The sequence below is a fragment of the Rhyacophila brunnea genome, unplaced genomic scaffold (genome assembly GCF_057557595.1).
Source record: "Rhyacophila brunnea isolate RB1 unplaced genomic scaffold, BYU_Rbru_1.0 scaffold_10, whole genome shotgun sequence".
Lineage (NCBI taxonomy): Eukaryota > Metazoa > Arthropoda > Insecta > Trichoptera > Rhyacophilidae > Rhyacophila > Rhyacophila brunnea.
In genome coordinates, this window is record NW_028232752.1 from 19,149,388 (window position 1) to 19,172,062 (window position 22,675).

At 34.9% G+C, this 22,675-nt stretch overlaps 3 protein-coding genes across 3 annotated transcripts in view; 2 read left to right on the top strand and 1 right to left on the bottom strand.

Annotated features, from left to right (window-relative positions):
* Positions 1-15,861, top strand: part of Nrx-IV (neurexin-4) — a 35,789-nt gene extending 19,928 nt beyond the window's left edge. Inside the window, exons 8-23 of the mRNA XM_085951968.1 lie at positions 127-288; positions 560-776; positions 1,635-1,785; positions 2,153-2,259; positions 3,133-3,258; positions 3,484-3,687; positions 4,052-4,354; positions 5,456-5,592; positions 6,140-6,291; positions 7,280-7,476; positions 8,793-8,933; positions 9,235-9,414; positions 9,970-10,103; positions 11,092-11,302; positions 13,403-13,540; positions 15,081-15,861. Of these exons, the coding sequence (XP_085808094.1) occupies positions 127-288; positions 560-776; positions 1,635-1,785; positions 2,153-2,259; positions 3,133-3,258; positions 3,484-3,687; positions 4,052-4,354; positions 5,456-5,592; positions 6,140-6,291; positions 7,280-7,476; positions 8,793-8,933; positions 9,235-9,414; positions 9,970-10,103; positions 11,092-11,302; positions 13,403-13,540; positions 15,081-15,271 (2,751 nt within the window). The 3' untranslated portion in view covers positions 15,272-15,861. The remainder of the gene's footprint in view (positions 1-126; positions 289-559; positions 777-1,634; positions 1,786-2,152; positions 2,260-3,132; positions 3,259-3,483; positions 3,688-4,051; positions 4,355-5,455; positions 5,593-6,139; positions 6,292-7,279; positions 7,477-8,792; positions 8,934-9,234; positions 9,415-9,969; positions 10,104-11,091; positions 11,303-13,402; positions 13,541-15,080) is intronic.
* The window catches only part of LOC147078961 (uncharacterized), a 799,973-nt gene that overhangs the window by 444,622 nt on the left and 332,676 nt on the right, over positions 1-22,675 (top strand). The window lies entirely within an intron of this gene.
* On the bottom strand, positions 19,757-21,727 carry FRG1 (FSHD region gene 1). The gene has a single exon (XM_085951767.1). The coding sequence runs from the start codon at positions 21,489-21,491 to the stop codon at positions 20,706-20,708; it is 786 nt and encodes a 261-aa protein (XP_085807893.1). The 5' UTR covers positions 21,492-21,727; the 3' UTR covers positions 19,757-20,705.

Below are 22,675 nucleotides of genomic sequence, written 5' to 3' on the forward strand. Positions count from 1 at the left end.
ACTAACATTGAAGTATCACCATCAAATGTCGCAATACGAAAAGTTCATAAGACTTCCTCTATTTTAGTCGTCGTTACTCACATAAAACTAAAAACCGGTGATATTATAAAATATTTTCCGTTTTAGGAACCACCAATTGCACCGGTTACGTTTGTGACGCGAGGAGCCCACGCTAAGCTGCGGGGATATGAAGGAGCCGGATCCTTGAATGTTTCCCTCTCATTCAGAACTTATGAACCAGATGGTCTTCTCATCTGGCACGATTTTACTTCCGTTGGACATGTCAAGGTATGATTTTCATCCTTATTCATTGGCATAGTATTGTATAATATTCTTGCATCGTTTCATTGGTGTTATGTAATATTATTGTCGACTTACTGTGAAGGACGTGTTGTCAGTATTCTAAGTGATCAAACAATATTTACACAAGAGAATCTATGATTTTATTTGTTCATGATCTGTTGTTATTGTAATTGATTTTTGGACAATCATTGTCATTTGTGCATCAGCAATGAACAAATTTATCAATATAAATGTATTGTGAATGTTTTCTATTCAGGTTTACATGGAATTTGGAAAAGTGAAAGTGGAACTACTTAGCGGAAACAGTCCTCGGATATTATTGGATAATTACGAAGAGACTTTTAACGACGGCCGCTGGCACACTCTTATCTTGACTGCCGCTGCGGACTCCCTCATCTTGAACATCGATCAAAGGCCAATGAAGACCACCAGACTTCTCAAGATCACCACAGGATCGCTCTACCTTATTGGAGGTAAATATATTACTATGCCATGCCGGTGACTTGAACGTTGAATCATTGTAATTAAATGCAAAAGAAAATTAACATTATTGTGGTTATCGGTCATAAAAATACGTGGTTTCATTAGGTGCTCTTGCATATGTACTAACATTTGACACAACACCAATTTAATATTATGAATTCAGAATAGACAACAGAATTTCATACCTGCAAACAATGACGAGTCGTCTCTGTGTGTGTTGGCGCATTAAGTTTTTCTTAAATGTCAACCGTCAAAAGCCAAATACATCTGCTGAATTGCAATCTGGGTCTGTATGTACAACGATTACTCAGATGCTGTTTCTATAGGAACTTAATTTTATGGCTGCTTGCCGGCTTAGCTAACTGATGGTTTCAATCAAGGTCTGTTGTAGTGTATAAACTTTTGGTTTATTGCGAAGAAGAAGGAGAGTCGATACTTTATGTAAACACGCCTCCCAGCACGCATTGCCGCCATGACACGTACGTCACTGAGAAGTCTTATATATGCGACTACAGTGACTTCTTGTTATCGACGATTTCTTGTTGTCAGACAGTATGTAGCTATATATCAGCACCATATGTGAATTTCTTGCCATGTCGATTAAAAATATATACGAAACCAAAATAACTAATGTTATACTGTAAGCAACGCATCAGTTGATTCACTATAAATTGATATTTTAAAATACAATGATGATGGCGAAACTTGACATGACATCATCAATTAAGAGTTTGGTAACAGTTACTGTTCTATTTTGGTGTTGGCATATAATTTTGACTTTATTTCAATTTAAAATAGGTCGACATTTATGCATTGCATATTCCTGACAATATTGTGAATTTTACCAGGTGGAAAATCTGGGCATGACACTCAGGGCTTTGTCGGCTGTATGAGGCTCATCTCGATCGACGGTAACTACAAAGTGCCTTCCGATTGGAGACCCGAAGAATATTGCTGCCCTGGAGAAGTCCTCTTCGATGCATGCCAGATGACTGATAGGTATTCAAAGATTTCATTCACAATTAATATAATATTATTATCCAATTGACCTGTGTCTGGCACTATGTATTACGGATTGTAAACAGAAGGACATGTGAGGTAAATTGGATCTGGGGCCATCGAACAGTGAGTTTCTATCTATAGGAATATAGTCACTACCCCGGAAACTACCAAGACTCCATGATGCTTGTTGTGTGCCCTTATGTCTAGTTCTACACGGCAAATACTTGTCAGCGGTCAGGGATGACACAATCCAACTGGTCTGTAGGTTTTATCAGTCAATTAAAAATAACATCCATTTCAATAGAATGTTCATATTTCTTATATTGTTATGAATATTGTACCATCTGTTTATTTCTATTTTTAGGTGTAACCCGAATCCTTGCAGGCACGATGGCTTGTGCCGACAAAATTCTGAAGAGTTCTTCTGCGATTGCCAGACCACCGGATACTCGGGTGCAGTATGTCACACATGTAAGGAAATACATAGTTCATATAATTATCATTCATTCAATTTAATTTTTTTTGTTAATATATTATTATTTCCTGAAGATCATATTATTATAGATGGAATGGTGAATGCAGTCTTTATAAATTGTAAAAGACTGTTGAAGATTGTATTCCCGGAAAATGGCTATACATAATATGTATAAAGATTATATTACTCATAATAAGAGGGTTTTCTAGTGGAAACAAAGCCAAGATAAACGTAATTTACAGTATGACAACTACAAAAAAACTCCGTTCATTCGAAATTGATGAGACCATATGAATGTCACGAATCCTTATACGAGATTTTGCTTTTTATCAGTTGATTAGTGTTAGAAAGTAAACATGCATAAAACAACCTGTGCATGATGCACCATTAGGACTAGAGTGATGTGCGCGGTCGTTGAATAACATAACAATCTATATTATTTGTCATTTTTTTAACAAGAAATTAAATTAATAGTTTTGAATGTTGTCTATTTGGTTCTGGCAAAGGTTAATTATTTCGATTATTGAGTGTATACGCAAATACGAAAGATAGGAGTATTAAATACATTTTATTACGCGATCAAACATTGTTGAGAAGTACTTTTGTAAACAGACAGATATTATCTGAATTTCGTGCCATGTCGTGAATGAATATCTAAACATAATACTGTAGGTATACTTTATGATCGTGTGTGTATTTACAATAATTAAAACACAATAATAAAGAACGTAACCATTAATTATACATATAATTATTATATTTCGATTTTGATTGTGGAGTTTTACTGTATCCATAATTTAAACTTATCAGTCAACATGTACCATGTTTGGATGATTTTTTTTTTAAAATGTATTTCTATTTCCTTTCAGCAATCAATCCGTTATCGTGTCAGGCTTATAAGAATGTGGCGTCAGTCCAGCAGAGAGCCGACGTAGTGATTGACGTGGATGGATCCGGTCCGTTGGATGCCTTCCCAGTCACTTGCGAATTTTACGGTATGCATTATTTGAAAATGTAACAATTTTTTAAAATAGCTCTAAGAGAGAGAAAGCTTTCAGAAGCACTTAGCGACAACGATATGAGTTAGAATATGTGTAAAATTCCCTGCTGTGAAATCACATTGTATTTCAATAAAATTTATTGAACTGCAGATAGTGTGCATTGTTTTATATTTAATCGTGTGTCAGTTTACTACAGTAAATAATATTTTTCTCCTGTAGGTGACGGCCGTATTCTGACAGTGGTGGGTCATTCCAATGAGCAGGTGACGAGTGTGGACGGCTTTCAAGAGCCGGGGGCCTTCCGCCAGGATATCGTCTACTCTGCCAACGCTCCCCAACTGGAGGCGCTGCTTAACCGATCTCACACTTGCCGCCAGAGACTCACTTACGCCTGCCATGCCTCTTTACTCTTTGGCCCTACCAGTAAGTCATATTATTTTTATGCTGTTCGTTATTGTTCAGATTGCTCTGTGTTGCTTTCTGATATTTTTCTTTTGAGCATTGATTGGATCAGTATTCGAGTAGCACTGAGTTGGGTGAATGTCAGTTTTAAACACAATACTATCGCCTTTTTACAAAGTGCAGAAGCGATCTTTCTCTGCAACTTATAACAAATAGAGACGCTGTAAAGGTGTAATTTTTGAATTCTTATTTTTGTAAATAAATTAAATAAAAATAAAAAATAAATGTAAATAAAAGGTTCATGTTTTGTATTAACCTTATTAATTATTCTACAATGGTGTTAAAAGTACAAGACATTTCTGACTTTGCTATATGTGTGTTTCAGTCAAAGATCCAATATTCCATCCGTTCGCGTGGTGGGTGTCCCGGCACAACCAGCGAATGGACTACTGGGCCGGAGGTCTCCCCGGTTCTCGCAAGTGCGAGTGCGGTCTCTTGGGAACCTGTTCGGATCCCACCAAATGGTGCAACTGTGATTCTGGACAGATTGGCTGGCAAGAGGACACTGGGGACATCATGGAGAAGGAACACCTGCCTGTCAAGCAGTTGAGGTTTGGAGATACTGGAACCCCTCTCGATGAAAAGGAAGGACGCTATACTCTCGGTCCACTCATCTGCGAGGGAGACGGTATGTTGTATTAATTGTTTAATTCACTGTGATATGATCATCAGGATTTCATAGACAGTTCTAGCTGCATTTTGTATTATAAGTGTGTACTTTGATTCCAGTGCAGGTTAAACACATTTTGTTTTCGGAATAGTAATTAATGAAACAGTACATCCATGGGTGGGTTCTGACTCTCTCTATTTACAGTGGCTGGTTTCCAGTTTGGTGCTCCCAGTAAGATCTTTGATATCTTTGATGATGATGAGACCTGCAACCATTTTAATGCAATTTTAGATTCACTCAATAAATTTCCAAGATACATATAATACCCTGAAACTTTTATTTGTATGGTATTGTTTTATTAATTATTATTACATATATTGACCGTTTCAAATAGGAAACGCGTTCGTCTTGTACTGAAATTAAAGTATTTACATTATAATATAAAATATAGCTATACCTGCCTGTGAAAGGACAGCCAAACATGCTGAACCACCTACATATCATTTAGAATATTTAGACAATCACAACAAATTGCATTAAACGAAATGTCAGAATAGGCTGAAGTTGGCTGCTACAAACAAAAGATTATAGCCAACATAGCCATAGCCACCATGTTTCAAAGTTCGCCAACATACATAATATTGTATTAATTTTTCTATGTTTCAACCACACTAAAAATGTTGAGGCGTTTTTATTAAGTGTTGTAATATAAAAAAAATCATAAGATTCCCTCTAATTATAGTATGTATATGTAGTAATAAGAAAACTAGAAACTACCAATTGTAGTGTGAGCACAGGTGAACCAGTCAATCATCCAGAGACTACGGTTTAAGGAACTGCTCTCAACAATATGACTGAGGCACGCATTCTGCAGATTTTGGAAATATTGTTCGGCGCGTATCAGTTAACCTCGGGAGACTGGTGATTTTGGGTAGGCAAAGCACAGTAAGTGAAGAAGCTTACTGGAGGCAGCCTTCGCTCACTTCACCGAGAGGGGTAGAAAGTCTTTGATAGTAGAAATTCAGGGTAGTCGTTCACCCCGCCATGGTGGAATGACCAAGAGGTTCTTAGTGTATGAAAACTTCTATGAATAGTATATTGATGTTATTTTTTCACCAGATCTATTCAACAATGTTGTCACATTCCGCATTACCGACGCCACCATTAACCTGCCGACGTTTGATATGGGAAGAAGCGGTGACATCTATTTTGAATTCAAGACTACTACAGAAAATGCCGTTCTTGTGCATTCAAAGGTAACATTCTTAAAATCCCGTTAAATATAATTTATTCACTGTCTAAGTTTACGCGCCGCTTAAGCATCGGATTATAGCTTAGTGGGTCGGAGGTTGATTCCTGGGTCTGGCAAGTACACCTATTGTTTTTCAATTTGTGGATGAGTCAGAGTATGGACATAATAGGTTGAGCAAGTGGCTGACATCTTGTTAAAACAAAATCTGTTAATACAAACCTCCACTCTGTGGAGGGTAATAATATGATCTTATTAGGATCGGACATGGTCGGAAGAAGAGGTGCAGCATTCAAGTGTCTACAGCATCATAACTCCACGGATGTCATGAAAATCATTTACCGAATTATTTCATTGGATTTTTAATTCTTTGAATGAATGGAGCCTCTATTTAATTGTGTAATTTTACATAATAAGAGTTGTAAAAAAGTCAATGTCATCACCATTCAATACTCTCGACTTTAATATATAATTGGTTAGCTTGTGGAAGGTCCTGGATTCTACTCCCAGCTGAATGTAAAAAACCCTAATGTGATATAATGTTCTGTGTACAGGGTCCTCAAGACTATATAAAGATCTCCATCAACGGGGGAGACCAACTGCAGTTCCAATATCAGGCGGGCAGCGGACCTCTCGGGGTGGCCGTTGAAACCTCTTACAAACTCTCCGATAATAAATGGCATTCCGTCTCCGTTGAAAGAAACAGGTAAGAGTTGATCTCCTACTAGGTTATTGATTTTCAAACTTTCCTTCTTGCATACTCCTTTCAAATGAAGAGTTCTGTGATTTCTGAGTTTCTAAATATCTAGCTTATTTAATATTTTGTAATACTTTAAACATCATATATAAAGATTCAATCTATCTACAAGATGTACTGTGTGTCATACGCAAAGAAAACGCTCTTCAAGCTGTGGCGAAGGGTGGAGGTAGGTTGTTAAGATCCGACATAAATAGTGCACATTAAACTTTGTCAGTCATACGTCTTTGTTTTTATTGAACTAAGACTACGATTTACAAATGGAGTTGGTTAATTTAATTAAACCCTGCCTAAACCAAACCATAATATTGAACATACATAACTTAACATCTCAGATATCGTTGGTGTTTTGTAAAAAGGGCGAATTAACCAAAATGCTACTTTACAGGAGGAGGATTTTTAACTTTTGACATTTATTTGTTTTTTATCTGTAGATGATTATAAATATCTAACAAGTTTATAATAAAGCTTAGAAAGAATACTGTCATTATAATAGGTATTATTATATAATATTTTAAAAGGCCTAATATGTCACATTTGCTTTTTATTTCGTAATTTTAATTAATTAATTAATTTTAGTTGTTTATCGTTTTTAAGTACTTTCCTGAGGGGATAAAAATTCGCTTTTTTTACACAACAAAGCTAGTGTGGTACATATTGTATTTTCATTAAAATCTCGATTTCGCCAAAATGGTTGATTGGCCCTTTTTACAAAACACCGACGATATATATACCCACTTTAAAAAATATGAAACTCGACGGGATTCGAACCCGTATAACCATTGATGTCGCGCCAATCTGTGCATTAACCAATTATGCTATGAGCCTCCACCTTTCGCCACCGGTACAAGTTGTTTTTACTTATGAAACGGAAGGTTTCCGATGCACATGAAAAATTAAGTTGGAATTGTGAGTCTCATTATTTTATGCATTGCAGGAAAGAAGCAAAGATCGTAGTGGACGGAGCATTGAGTAGCGAAGTCCGCGAGCCACCGGGCCCTGTCAGAGCTCTCCAGCTCAATTCAGCTTTAGTGATCGGCGCCGCTATCGATTATCGGGACGGCTTTGTCGGATGCATCAGAGCACTCTTGCTTAACGGTAGAGCTCAAGATTTACGAGGATACGCAGAAAGAGGTACTGCCAAATTGCTTATTTTACAATATAATATGGAGATGTGCTCCCTGGATGTCATGTAATCCATCAAAACACATGACATGACTTTGGACTGTTGACTAATGTAATTTGGTTTTTGTTACTTGCCTCCAAAAATGTTTCAGACGAAAGTCGTAGGGAATTATTCCTTTTATAAACTTGATAATAACTATTTTTACCCTATAAATCGATTTTGTGCAACCATTTTTCCAAGATGGTGGCAAGTACACCAATGTTAAAAACATTGATATATTATTACGACCCCAAATTATAAAAAATATACAAATAATTACAAGATAAAAAGAACTTTTTATATACAACGTTTTTAAATTTTCTGTTGAATCATATAAACTTGACTTGACTAGTTAAACGATCAAAAAAACTTGATAGAAATACTGAATAATGAAATGTCATTCCATATTGATTTCCATAGTAACGCACGTATATATTATTAATAATTTAGTTGCTTGGACCCCTAGCAAACAATAATGGTATCGAAATAACTTTTCATTCAAAACAGAATTAACTAAAAATGAATTCACTTCTACTTAAAGATGGCTAAAAGTATTAAAAAAATGCATTGGCATCGTGTTCTGATATATTCTAAGTCGGCTCGCACATTGGAACTCGTCTCGCCTAAAAACGCATCGAATACGTCGATGTGACGTCATCGTTATTTAACGAAACAACATAACACGTGTTGCCAAATGGAGCTTCGCAGATCGATCGAATGCAACTGTTTCGTCTGAAAAAAACATCTGGCTGTTGCATTCGACATGTTGCATCCTTCTCGGGCTCCGAGTCGGAGGGTCGAAGTCACAAAGAAACACGTGCGAATTGGTCATTCCTATACCGGCTCGCCGATCGCCGCATTGAAATATCAATACGTTTCGAAGGCTACGCGCGACTGTCGCTAGATAGATGTGCGAGGTTGTGTCATGCAACACTGGCCGCCTGTTCTCGGAAGCTTTGATTTATGGCGGTAAGGCACACGAGGCGATTTGTGATGTGCGAGCCGGCTAAAAGTTTCAAATGTCTAGCTAGTCGGGAAGTTAGTTAAAAATCGATTGCAAGATTTGTACCGGACAAACAACCGCCAGACCAATAAGAATACGACCTAAGAAAAACGTTGTAAAATCAAAATGACAAGACCTTCTGCGGGGCAAGCCTCTTTTTCACCCCCGCTACTGGAGTTTTGAAATAAGAACTTTTTTTCAGTGCATATATCAGATTTTGTTTTATTGTATAAAATTAGAGAGTGGGTAAGTGGTTTATATGTTATTTTGGAATTGTTTTAGGTCTGTATGGTGTGTCTACTGGATGCACTGGAAGATGCGAGGCGAATCCTTGTCTCAACAACGGCACGTGTCACGAAGGGTATGACGGCTTCACATGCGATTGTCGCTGGACAGCTTTCAAAGGACCCATCTGTGCTGACGGTAAATGGACTTTATATCTTTTATCAGACGCAATGATGTTGCCATTAACTTAACCTGACTAACTTAGATAAGTGGTGTGATCAATAAATAGTTGTAAAGTTGAGAAATGCATGGCGAAATAGTTATTACCCTACAATAATCGAATGCATTTCCTATGCTAAAATCCAATATCAAATTAATAAGAATAAAAATTAATAATTTGTTATTTTCCCAAAAATTCATCATCACTTTAAAACAAAAATCGTTAATAGTAATTATGTAATATTGTAACCAACTTCACTGTTATTTTATTGTTTTACAGAAATTGGTGTAAACTTACGTCCTAGTTCGATGGTCAAATACGACTTCATGGGCTCATGGAGATCTACCATCGCTGAGAAAATCCGAGTCGGCTTCACCACCACCAACCCCAAAGGATTCTTGCTCGGATTCTTCTCCAATATCTCCGGAGAGTACCTTACCATCATGGTTTCTAACTCAGGTTAATATTATTTTATCTTTTGAAAATGTTTTGAATTATTTAAGTTATAAAAACATCATCCTACAATTCAGTAGTTTCTTCGTAAACTTTTTTACCAGAGAAAGTTGTTTGCAATTCGCTCAACCTACTGGGTTCATTCTTCAAATAAACTTAGAACAAAACTACATGTGAATTTGCTAGAAAGCAAATTTAAACCTACGACTCATGGGTTAAGAAATGGATGTGATCTAGAACCTATTGGATCCGTTGTAATTATTTATAATTGAAGTAGACCTGACGATTGCCAGATTACACCATCTATCATTCTGTTGGGACACCGGGGAAGCTATTGTTTCCAAATGTGAATTGCATTGCCCACCCGCCCTGCGTTGACGGATAGACAATGCGATGCACAACTGGTGCGGTGTGAACACACCAGTTTGCGGCGATGTGTCTTAGCCCTAAAATGCTTGCAATTATCACACTTCGACAGCTGCTTTTCGTATTGAAATTGTCGTAGTATAGCATGTCAATGATAATATGAAATAAAATATTTTTGTCGTGTATTATTTTTAGGTCACTTGCGTGTCGTATTTGACTTTGGCTTTGAGAGACAGGAACTTATCTTCCCGAATAAACATTTCGGCCTTGGACAATATCACGATGTCCGATTATCGAGAAAGAACAGCGGAGCAACTTTAGTTTTACAGGTAAATAAGTTTTTTTTCTGTTTGTATCCACTCCTAGACGACAGACGACGGGCTGTTAAGTTTTTTTTTATAAAGATATACTTCGATAGGTGGAAGGATCAATAACATTGGTACAGAAGTTACCAGATGCAAAACATACATTGATTGAAAATATTTTAAATACAGCACCAAACATTTGAATCCAGAAATCTTAGCTTTGTCAGTAATTGCGCAAACGGCGTATTTGACAATAGTAATAATTGCTCTTCACACACGCTGATATAAGGTTGTCATATTGAAAGAAACAAGTAATGATTTTTGGTATTGGTATTTAATCAATATTGTTATTGTATCGGAAGAAAAGTATTGTTGCTTGAAAAAAGTAGTTTTTACATTATTGTTTGGAGATCAATGTATTTTACTGTCAAGATCCAGGTTTAAAAAAAAATGCTAGCACTACTATTGTATGTTATTGTATTGGACTAAGAAGAAATCTTCTTATCATGCCATGACTTAACGGAGGTCGGCGACCATCAAATTGATCTTTGCTTTATTATCTGCTACCTGGAACTTAAATTACACTAAAAATCCAAATTGCAGATGGTGTTCGTCAAGCGTCAATTACATTAAGCTTCTTTACGAGCTGTTTGTTGGCAAATTTATAATCTGCCTGTAAAGTCGCCCAGTGTAATCATCTAAATGTTAGCTTGTTCGATGATTACACTGGGCGACACTTTACAGGCAGATTATAAATTCGCCAACAAACAGCTCGTAAAGAAGCTCAATGTAATTGACGCATTAGTTTTTAAAATTCAATTAAACCCTGTCCAAACCAAACCATAATAGATAGAACAATATTTTTCATCTATGGTTTACAAAGTTTAGTGTGTTCTATTTATGTTAGATCTCCACAGCCATCCTTCACCTTTCGCCATCAGCAAGTACTACTCTTTACCTTTGGATTCCGGATATAATAAGCATTCATGTAAAATATATCATTGTCTTACAGATTGACAATTACGAACCTCACGAGTACCACTTCGACATCAAAGATTCTGCCGATGCACAGTTCAACAACATACAGTATCTCTATATAGGTCGAAACGAATCCATGGCGGAAGGATTTGCGGGATGCGTTTCTCGAGTAGAATTTGATGATATATATCCTCTTAAATTGCTCTTCCAAGAAGCTGGACCACTGAATGTCAGGAGTGTTCCAGGTTTGTGAATTGTACTTTAATTAAGTTTTTGGCTTCCAAGATGTCACATTATAACAGATAATGAACCAAAAGTTAAAATAAAAATAAAATTTAATTACAACGTAATGGTACCGATGTAGTCTTTGTCTATACAGTGCGAAAATGATAAGTTGAAGTGTCATGGCCGCCGTCGTGGCGCTGCAATCTATGTCAATATTGTAGTTCTCGAAACGGCCACGCTTCACGCTAAACTTGCCGCACAGTAGTAACGACTGTCATTGGCAATTTATGACTTTATATGAGACTGACTAATTGACAAGTTGATTCCAAAAAAGATATAATATGTCAATTTTTACAGAAATCGACATTTGAATGCCATCTTGCGGGCGTTTACCATATCTGTCCCTGTTTTTCAATTTTACAAATATGGCATAGGTCAGAAGATGATATGTAAGTCTGAAAAATCGTTCTTCCTACTGAAACGTCATATGAAGCGCCTACTTTTAAAAGCCCCTGAAACGATTTTGGGTAGTTGAGGAAAATGAGAAAAACTATTTTAGGTAGTTTTGAGAAAAATGACAAAAACTCATATCTATTAAATCTGTGAATTTATTATTTAATTTGTTACATTCTAAACAGTATTTTGGCTTTCCATTTTAGAGGTATTTGAAAAGCACATCCAACCATTTTAGTTTTGAAATTTACCCTAAATTTTGATCATACGTATTGACGGTTTTTGGCGTTTTTTAAAGGTCAATCTTTGGCCATCATATAGTTAACAAAAATATCCATCTAAATACATATTATCTAACTCAAAAATTTTCAAAAGCTGTTTTAGGGGCTTTTGAAACTAGTATAGGTATGTTCGAAAAGTTTTTTCTCTCCTGAAAAATCATCTTTTTTGACAAATGTCGTTTTTGTAATCAACTCGTCAATTACTATGTCTATGCACTAAAGCAGTCAATGAAATGACACCGTCGCTTTCCACAATAAAAAATTTTGCCATGTTTCAAATTTTTCATAAATTATTAAAATATTTTTTCATCAACGTACAATGGTATATAAGTGTGAAAATTGCACAATATGAATTGATTTACGTAATTTAATGCTTATTTTATTGGTTTTAATTATTGTAAATTGTATGCACCGCGATTAAGTATTCCCATCATTATTTTCATTTATTATTTAAATGGCAACACGCTCTCTGTTTCCATTAATCATGTCCCCCACATCCTGAAGCGGACCCCCAGGCTAGGATGTTTGGTGGGCCCCCCTACCTATCGCTAAGGGTAAAGGCAGTGTGACGCGCTGCAGTAGCATTTTCCAAAGTGGTGTACGCGGTAAAATTAAGGTGTATTTTTAGCGATTTTTGTATTTTTAATATGTACATCCATTCGAATTGTGGAGTTATCGAATATCGGCACACAGTTAAAAATTGCATCGTACAACCAAATACTATTATAACATTGAAGTAAAATAGCGCTAAAATGGACTTTTTTTACTATTAGAGCAAAGTTGTGATCTGTGTTTATCTCATTTATCTGGTCCCCAGGCTAGAGCCCTGTCAGCCCCCCCCCCCCCTTGTGGAGGCCATGCCATTAATAGTACATATTCACAAAATTCTCCATCAACTAAATAAATGTGTTGACGTTTGCCTAGATAATCGGTACTTAATACACTCTTGATTTACCCAAAACTATATTTTATTATTCATGTTTACAAAACAAGATTATTCAACAACGGCTGCCATTTTAGATTCGATGTTTCGTCGCCACCTGTTATTGGCTGGATTAGTGCATAAGCCAACTTATTTAAAATAAGTATTTCTATACCTAGGGTCAAATGTTTAGTCGTAATTAAGTGCCTAAGTGCCCTTGATCAATGATTTAGTGGAAGTGAGAAAAATTTGGGTTAACAATTATTATCTGTATTAGAACGTTTCAGTTAAGAGTAACTTGACATCGACTCAGTTAGACATTAGACATCAGTTGGCCATAAGTAATTATTGCATTTGCAAATATGCCATTGTTGTTTATTTAACCAATGTTGTGGTTTGAAATTGTGAAATGGCCATTTTAATTATTGTCATCCGATATAATAATATAATGAATTGTTCAACAGCTGCGTTGACTGAAGACTTCTGCGGTGTGGAACCCATCACCGTTCCTCCGATCATCTTAGAAACCAGACCGCCGCCGTTGCTGGACCAAGATCAGCTGGCTAAGGATTATCACAGAACCGATGAAGCTATCCTCGGAGGTATTATTTTAAAATCAATCTTTTATTCCGACTGTCTTGGGTGAATATTATTTCAAACAAATGATATTTAAGAAAAACCTTTTTCTGTACAGATGGAGCTTAAAAGAGCATACTTCAGTGAAAAGGCAAATAATCACTACACATCATAAACTTACTTGAAGCAAATAAAGTCAATATTATAATAAATACGCTAAACAATGATAATACATAAACAACACCAATCCACAATAACAAGTTATCACTGTTATCACTTGGTCAAACATTAGTCAAAACAATAATGAACCTGTTATCATTTTAAATAAAGGACTATGTAATATAGTGCATGTTAATTTTTTTTATTATAAATTCAGCTGTGTTTACTTCACTTATATACGTTGACAGTCAGCGGGTAACAAATTCTAAAATTGGTAGGCAGTTTTCTGTCACTTGTATTTCCGGTGGTTCTCACTGCATATCAATTCGAATAATAAATACAAATAACAATCGATAAAAGATTTACAAACACATGATATCTTCACAGTTCAGTTTTTTGTTTATATTACATTTTTATGAATAGGTGTCAAAACGTTTTTAATATCCACATATTGTGTAAGTAATATATTTTTTAAAACGGCAAAATTAATTTCACAAAATATTTTTATAAACCTTTATTTGACTTCAATGTCTATCTGTCATCCATAATCCAGTCGTGCATCATTAGCGGATGGCCTTGGAGGATTTTATATCTACATATTCTATATCTAGGTAAATTATTTGTATGCATACGATACATAAATAATAGACAAGTTTGTATTTTTATTTAACTTGTTTGATTTTGTCCAGTTTTTTTTCAATTTAAATCTCACGTGGATGTCCTGAATTCTTATTTGTTATATCCACAATTTTTTGTTTTCATTAAATAAATAAACGATAATATATCAGTAGTTTTTCGTCTTCAATAGAAAGCCGTATTTGCATTCGCTTTTCTCATAAAATGAATTGATTATACGTAAAATGTTGTCATAAAATAAAATAACGCAAGGTCGCAGCAACCTGTAGATGTGCATCCGTAATTAAAGCTACAGATCAGCTGTTCATCGCTAGACTCAATGTGTAGAGTGTCTAGGTATGATGAATGTACCCAGAAATCAAACGGCCTCGTTTAGATTTTGTTAACCCTATGTATGATGATGTTTTGTGAAATTTTATTTTATTGTATAAGTTTGTGTTTTTCTTATTTATTTTTCTTTTCTCTTGTGAGGGTAATATTTGCTATACAGTAATAGTATGTATTTTTATTTAACTTTGATTAGAACCAGTTTGTTTTTCAATTTAAATCTCGTGAATGCCCTGAATTTTGATTTATTATGTCCACAATGTTTTTTTTTTTTAAATAAATAAAAATGCTTTGCGATTATTGGTGTTACACATTCATATCTAAAAGAAGTTCAATTATCTGATTATTAATTTTCATCTCATTACATCGATGCTTTAATCTTCGTGTTAAATATAAATTCTTTCAGACTGTGCATTTGGACTAATTGGGCATTTTTTTTTACAGGCGTATTGGCGTTCGTATTTTTGGCCCTGATCATAGTTGCGGCGATTGTGGTGCGCATGATTTCTCGTCACCGCGGCGAGTATCTGACGCAGGAAGAAGTGGGGGCGGCCGGAGCGCCGGATCCCGACGAAGCCGCTCTCAGAGGACACACCGGTCCCCGTGTGCAGAAGCGACAGGAGTTCTTCATCTAAGACACAGATCGGACAGACCAAATGTCAAATTAATATCAAAACAGGGTTCATTGTTTGTATTGACTGTTTGCGTGCCCTGATCCGTAGTACTTCTCCATCGCTGCAGCATTTTTTAATATACATTCCTTACTATAATTATTACTCTTGTACCCTTTTTAATAACGTTTAGACTCTACCATTCATCTAAAATTATGCACATATTTTTATGCTTTTTAAGTCTTACAAAATATTTTTACACTTGACTGGTCCAAAACACGTATTTGTTTTTAGTAGGGTATGTGAAATTGTATTACAAAACGAATCGAAGATACCCTCTATTAACACACGTCAAATAATCATTTAATTAGCATATTCATTTGATTCAATACTTAGTAAAGACTCACCCTTTGTACTTGACAATTTGTTATATTAACAGTGCACTGTCACTTAAAATTTTTATCTATTTTTACAACAGCACGATAGACAAAAAGGACTCTGCTCAAAGAAAGGCGACAGTTAATTAATTATATAATTAAAAAAATTAATCTCTTATTTTTTTTAAACGTCCCAATATATTTTCAGTCATTACAAACATTGAAGTGTTGAGAGGGAAAAAAATAATAATATATTTTTAAATGCTGCCATCGTTACATGATACATTTATATTATTATAATTTTTTTTAAATAGATTTTTTTTTATTATGACAAAATTTAGCGTGTACGCGTTGAATATTTCTTTATTCAAACAATTTTTTTAGCTGATAATTTTTTATGTACTAATGACAGAAGTGTACTATGTAGTTTATTTGTTGATTTGTACAATATAATAATTATTATGATATTATTTTTTGAAGATTGACCCCGTAGTAGTATTAGAACCATTCCAAATCGAATAACCCCAGAATTATAAATGTGTGATAACATTGAAAGTTCAGAATCTTTACTAGTCTAGTTTTTTGGTTGTTTTCAAAGGTGTGTGTATTAATTTTTAAAAATTCTCATTATTTTCCGTCCATTTTGTTTTATGATTTAATTCTTTATAATAAGGTATCTTTATGTACAGTATTTTGACATTTTTTCTACATACATATTATATTATTATAAACTTTTTCGGTAACACGATCGGGAAACACTGGATAACGGATGACGCATGAAATATGTCTATGTATACTCCAACCGTTTTGGATGTTTCGTCTGCTTATAAGGGGTCATCCATAAGTGATGATATATTTTCCTCCCTCCATTATCATATTTTGTCATCAAACGTTTTGCTTCCTGCTGTGATTTTTTTTTTAATAATCGATTTCAGTATGTCATTTCAGAATAATTTGCTCATTTTGTGACGTCACATTTATCCTCTCCCCATTAATGATATCATATATGGGTGACCCCTAAATATTCATTATATACTCAACTATAATTCAACAAATGACATAGGTAAATTATTGTCTTTTTCTTTTTCAAATAATATATGACAAAGTTTACCGTAACGTAATACGTGAATGAAAAGATAGACATAGAATACCAATTTAATTTTAGTACTGAAAGGCCAATAAATTTGGTGCATATGACAGTAGTCAGATAAAATTTTATCGATGCTATAACTAACTACAGAATATATTCTGTAAAGACGTTTAGTTTGCTATATACTATATTATTCTGTGTAGTTTTTGTTGACTAATTGCAAAAGACTATTTTGCATTACGCTATGGATATTATATGGTGTTTCCCAATGGTGTCGCTAGTTTTTTTAAGAAAATGAGTACCTGCTAATTGAAATGGAATCAGTGCGTCAACAATTTTTCCGGTCGACTGATTTTGCCGTAATTATCCACTTTTCAAAGTGTACATTGATCATTTTCTACCAACAAAGTAGAGTATAAGTAGTGTTTTTAATTTCGACTCTGAGGTGGCGCATTATCCTAATGCCGGAGGGCGATAAGTGCCTGTGATCACTTCACTCCTCCATCTTCCATATTATAACAAATTAAACACAAAAATTATCCCAACAGTAGAATTGACAAAAAAAAGGAACTCGGCACTTAGTATTTACCAATTATTACTATGTATTTCAAGCTGACAAATATGTAATTTTGTAAAATAATGAATAAAATCCTTTTATATAATATCTTATTGTTTTTATTTGTGTTACTCCTCAATTCAGCAATATTTTTATTGGTGTCCGGCAATGGCGAGAGTGGAGGTAGGCTTTGGAGATTCAACATAAATAGTGCACACAAAACATTGCCAGTCATACTTATTTGTTTTTATTGGATTAAAAATACAAATTGCAGATAGTGTTTGTTAGTTTTTAAATTTCAATTGAACCCTGCTTAAACCAAACTATAATAGAGAAAAAATATCTTTCTAACCATAAAATTATCCATACATAACTTGAAAACACTTCAGATATATCATCACTGTTCTGGCAGAAGACACTAATTAAAAAAAATGACATATTGAGTTAGTTATACTAAAATATTCCTTATTTCAAACTTTACCGTCTGGAAACCTTCTTAATAAATAAATAGTCTTTATTTTAAAGTCATCCTTTATACGATTACTTAATAAACTCACGTGATAGACCATTTCAAACATTTTAACAACTTCAAAGTCAAATTACTCAAAACTAGTATTCTCCAGTTAGTGTGTTCTGCCAGAACAGAGACGATATAATAACCACTAGAAAAAATCATATTCGAAAAAAATACGAACCTCGACGGGATTTGAACACATATAACCATTGGACCACATTGCAATGCACAGCTTGGCGCGACACCAATGGTTATACGGGTTCAAATCCCGTTGAGGTTCGTGTTTTTTTCAAATATGATTTTTTCTAGTGGGTATATATAATTATCTGATAACGTTGATTCGTGGCCCAGATGATTTGGTCGTTTGATAATATAAAATCTGAAGTGTTTTCAAGTTATGTATGTTCGATATTTAGTTGTTCGAATGTTAGATTCTCAAAATAAAATTATCCGTTTTCTATGCTGAGACGTTATTTGTATGGATGTAAACAAAAAATTATACAATCGCATTGTCCTGTCTAGTCTAAGGCGCTGCGGACATTTCTATAAATAGACACACTTACGTCTGGAATTCAATTCAATGATTGGATGTGAATAGAATGTGTTTAAAAAAATTAGGATTTTTCAATGCTTGCTAGGGTTTTCTAAGAACGCAGTGCCGTTATATAGCGGTGGTTGAAGTCACTAAAACATTGTCAACGTAAATCAGATGGCGTTGGTTGTGAGCGTAACGTCAAATAGCGGTGCCGTCGTCATAGCGAAAATAAACAGTCGTGGAATGTTTTTTGTTTGGATTGTTTTTGTAGCGGTGACCATTTTAAAATAATAAATGACTGCAAACATAAATTTGGACCAGCGAAGATTATGAAATATTGATTGATTTTATAAGAAATATTGAAACTTTATATAATGTGATGAGCAAAGACTTGTAATTTAGTACATAATCAAATAATACTATTGTCTGAATTTTTCCTCGTTGCACGGCAGACGGCGACACTATAATTTGAAATGCACCCTATTTTTAAATATTTCACTCCATCGACAGTTTTCGTCTTCCGATGACTGCTCATCTTTCAAATATAGTAATAATGCTGTCTAGATCATCCATTCTCCATCGCAATACTCTCACTGACCGTTGTCCGTCTTTTTTTCAAATTTACATCTCTGGTTACCGTTCGTACATCCGCCACATCACGTCATGTTACAACCGCTACACAACAGTACCGCTTTAACCCTTTAGTGGGCATAAGCCAATTCCGGTTACATATGTAACCAGCTTTATTATGGTCATATTTAAACCAAATCTGTATGAAACGTCACCCGTATTGCTTAAAATGACTGCGGGAATGCACGCAGACCATAAACGTAACCATGCGTAGTGAAGTTAACTGCAAAACAAATTATGACAGTTTGACGCTGCTGGTTACATTTGTGTCCTGTGCGCATTCTCGCACGTGGCGCGGGTGCATTCTGTCATTTGTGTTTATTGAAAAGTGATTTGAACTGGTCTATTGGAATTTACACAAAGAAAAGGGTATGTCAAAACTTATTTAGAATACTTTATAATAAAATTAACATAATCCACAAAGAAGTCAATACCCTAAACGCCCAACAGTTACGTATGTAACCTTAGAAAAAAAATCAAAATGATCGACTAAAAAACAAAATATAACTAAAATAACTATTGATTACTTATTATTATACGTTACAAAAGAATATCAGAGCAGTTATTCAAAAAAAATAATTTTCCCTCTAAAGGGTTAAACCCTAGCTTTACGTAATATATTCAGTGTATGAAAAAATAGCTAAGATATCTCGTAAACGATGTCTAATTAGTCTAACCCTCAATGCTATGGCCAAATATATATGCTCCATTTTGTTGGTAATTTACCTTTTCTCTTACAATCCATCAATATGTAGTACATCTGGGAATAGAGAAACTATAAATTATTATAAATAAACGGTTCAATGAAAAAAAAATTATAAGTTCATTTATATGCACATTTTATTACAAATTTCATGTCAAAAAAATATACTAGTACACTAAGGCGATGTTAGGACAAGAGTTAGGTATTAGTAGGTTACCTCAACAATACAGGATATGACACTCAAATTTAATAATTATTGTTAAACACTTAAATATTGTAATCTGCATGACACGTAAATCAAGAGTCAGTTGTATATTTAAATGGGCTGTTTACGACATAACGTCGGTAATTTTCTACAAACACGTATCTCAAAAAACACAACTTTTCAGGAGGGGCAAATAACAACTCTATTCTCTCAGTTTTTAATTTAGAAATAAATTTTCTTATATGAAACATCCATTTAGAATAGTTACACATATTTTCATGAAAAAAATGTTATGTTTCGTCAATCTATCGCACTATGCTTTCGACCGATCAGTCAATTGTCTGAGATACGAGAATGCGTTGCGACTTTACTGTGAGTCATTCCACAATATTACTGCAGTAAACACGTATCTTGACTTACGAGAAAGTGCTTCAGTATAATCATCTGTCTGAGTTTAGTATTCTGTATACTAACAAACACGTAACTCAAGATACGAGTTTATAACGTTTATAAAAGTCTTTTATTGTGATACGAGTTTTTTGTCATTGCTTAAATCTATCATGTTATAAAGTATGTTTTGAGATACGTGTTAGTGGAATATGTGCGTATTCAAATTCTGAATTCATTGCATCAAATAATTCAAAACTGACAAAAATTGAGATACGTGTTTGTAGAAAATGAACAAAGATAAATTGATTACATCGAACGCAAAGTTGTAATTAAGAGATAAGGTACTATGTGTTGTCCGTAGACCGTGAGAAATCGAAAGATATGGCTTCCCATCTTCAATGAACTAGTTATGTCCTGTTGTGAAAATAACCAAGTATTTTCATTGACCAATTCAGTAATTATTTACAATATCGGTCTGCTTTCATCTTGCTTCTTCTATCCAACAATGCTTCATGAAGGTTTCCATCCACTCTGGCTTTTTTCAATTCGCTCCGATCGTCTGTATTGAGTCTGAGCTTTTTATCTTGGAATTTCTGAAACTTTCTAACGTAGTTTTCTTCTATTTCGTCCAGTCTGCCCTTTTCTTCAACAGGAATATCGGGAGTCGCGTCTACAAGGCGGCTGGCTTGGGATCTAATGCAGCAGTGTTCGCCGATTGAAACCTTTTCATGGACCGCAACTAATGAATCATCTTCCGGCAATAGAGACATAAATTTTCCTAGTGAGCTAAGAATTGCCATCTTTCCATTCTCCCATAGAGGCTCCCATTGTTCGAGAGCGCCCACTGCGTCCGCGCGTCCGGTGATAACTCCATCGACGTTAACACTTAGATATTTTCCATAACCTGACTTTAGTGAGAATTTAGTGTCACCGACGCGGAAAACAGTGAATATTTCTTCAGGCGCCGGTCCATCGCCTTCGTTGTGCGGCGCACCGAGAGTAAACAATCCGTTGTCGAGGCTGGTGATATAAGTTCTGTCGCCGAATTCGATCGCTACGTTCCCGGTAACGTCTTCAATGCTGTCGACTTTCCACCAGCCTCCGTGCTTAACGGCGTCACTGTCTTGGACAGGCGCATTAGATTCAGGATTCTTCGAAGATTTTTTGTGTTTTCTTTTTTTGCTTTTCGACTCATGGCCTTTCAGTATCAGTTTACCTCGTTTTACATTGTCATATTCTGACATTTTGACAGTTCAAAACGTAATAATTTCAGCGTAAAACTCTGCACTCTGTAGTATGTAATAATTGAACGTATTTTATAGGTTAATTGTTACCTTAAGCACACAACTCACAAGTAAGCTACTTTATACAACACGGTTTGTTTGCTGTAATTTACAAAATTACAAGATTGGAAACTTCATAAATACATTTTATTTAATAATATGACAGTGACACGCTAGACCAGTGTTGCAATATTTTGAAAGTGGAATTATAGTACAGTGCCTTCAAAATTATAGTATTTCGGCCAAAAATATAGTACGTGTTGAGTGACCAATAATTTTCTGCATTTTCAAAAAACTAAGCGTGGGGTAATTAACGTCTTGTTTTTTTAGACAAAATTCAAATGTTAAGTCAGTGGTTTCCAAACTTTATCTTACTACACCTCCCTTTAAAAAAAAAATCTAATCTAGGCGCCTCCCCCCCTTATGTCATTAAATAATAGAGACACCTTTTTAAATAGTCAACAATGTATCTACTTTCGAATACAAAAATGAAAAAAATAAATAAACAAGGTTTAACTACTTATATTACATTATTTTTTGACGAATGAGCTTGTATATTAGCACAATCAATTTCAATAGTAGTCAATCCAAATGCATCTTCGTTCATTGACAAATGGATTCTATCATGGACCCCACATCATGAAGCGGACCCCTGGGGTCAGGATTTTCAATCTCTTTCCAAAAAATAATTTTTAAAATCATCGGGATAGTATTGACGTAATTCACGAATTAAGAGTAGGTATAATATTTCTTCTTTGTATATCCATTTATAATGTACAAATTAAGTGTATACAGATGCCTTCTTGTATAAAAATAAAGCTAAACTTGTTCACGCGTTATATTTTGGTTATGTTGTGTGTGGAAGGATTTGATTGAATTGTTTTATCTCAAGAATGGTTTGTTTACGAAACTGTGTAATGAGCTAAAATGTCAAAATGCAGTATGTCAAAATAACACACTCTTGCTAAAACCGTTGAATTGTTCTACGCTCCAGCAATTTCCACAATTACGCCGTAATGAACGCGCGATATGCCTTTAGACGCTCAAACCCGGCGCGCACTCCTCAAAACATGTGCAAAACGTTGTGCTATCGCGCAATGTAAATTGTAGCAGAAGACATCTGACACGTGTGATACCACGCGCTC

Bases quoted from the DNA above. Each gene is read 5' to 3' on its own strand.
- FRG1 (XM_085951767.1), bottom strand. From the start codon at position 21,491: ATGTCAGAATATGACAATGTAAAACGAGGTAAACTGATACTGAAAGGC.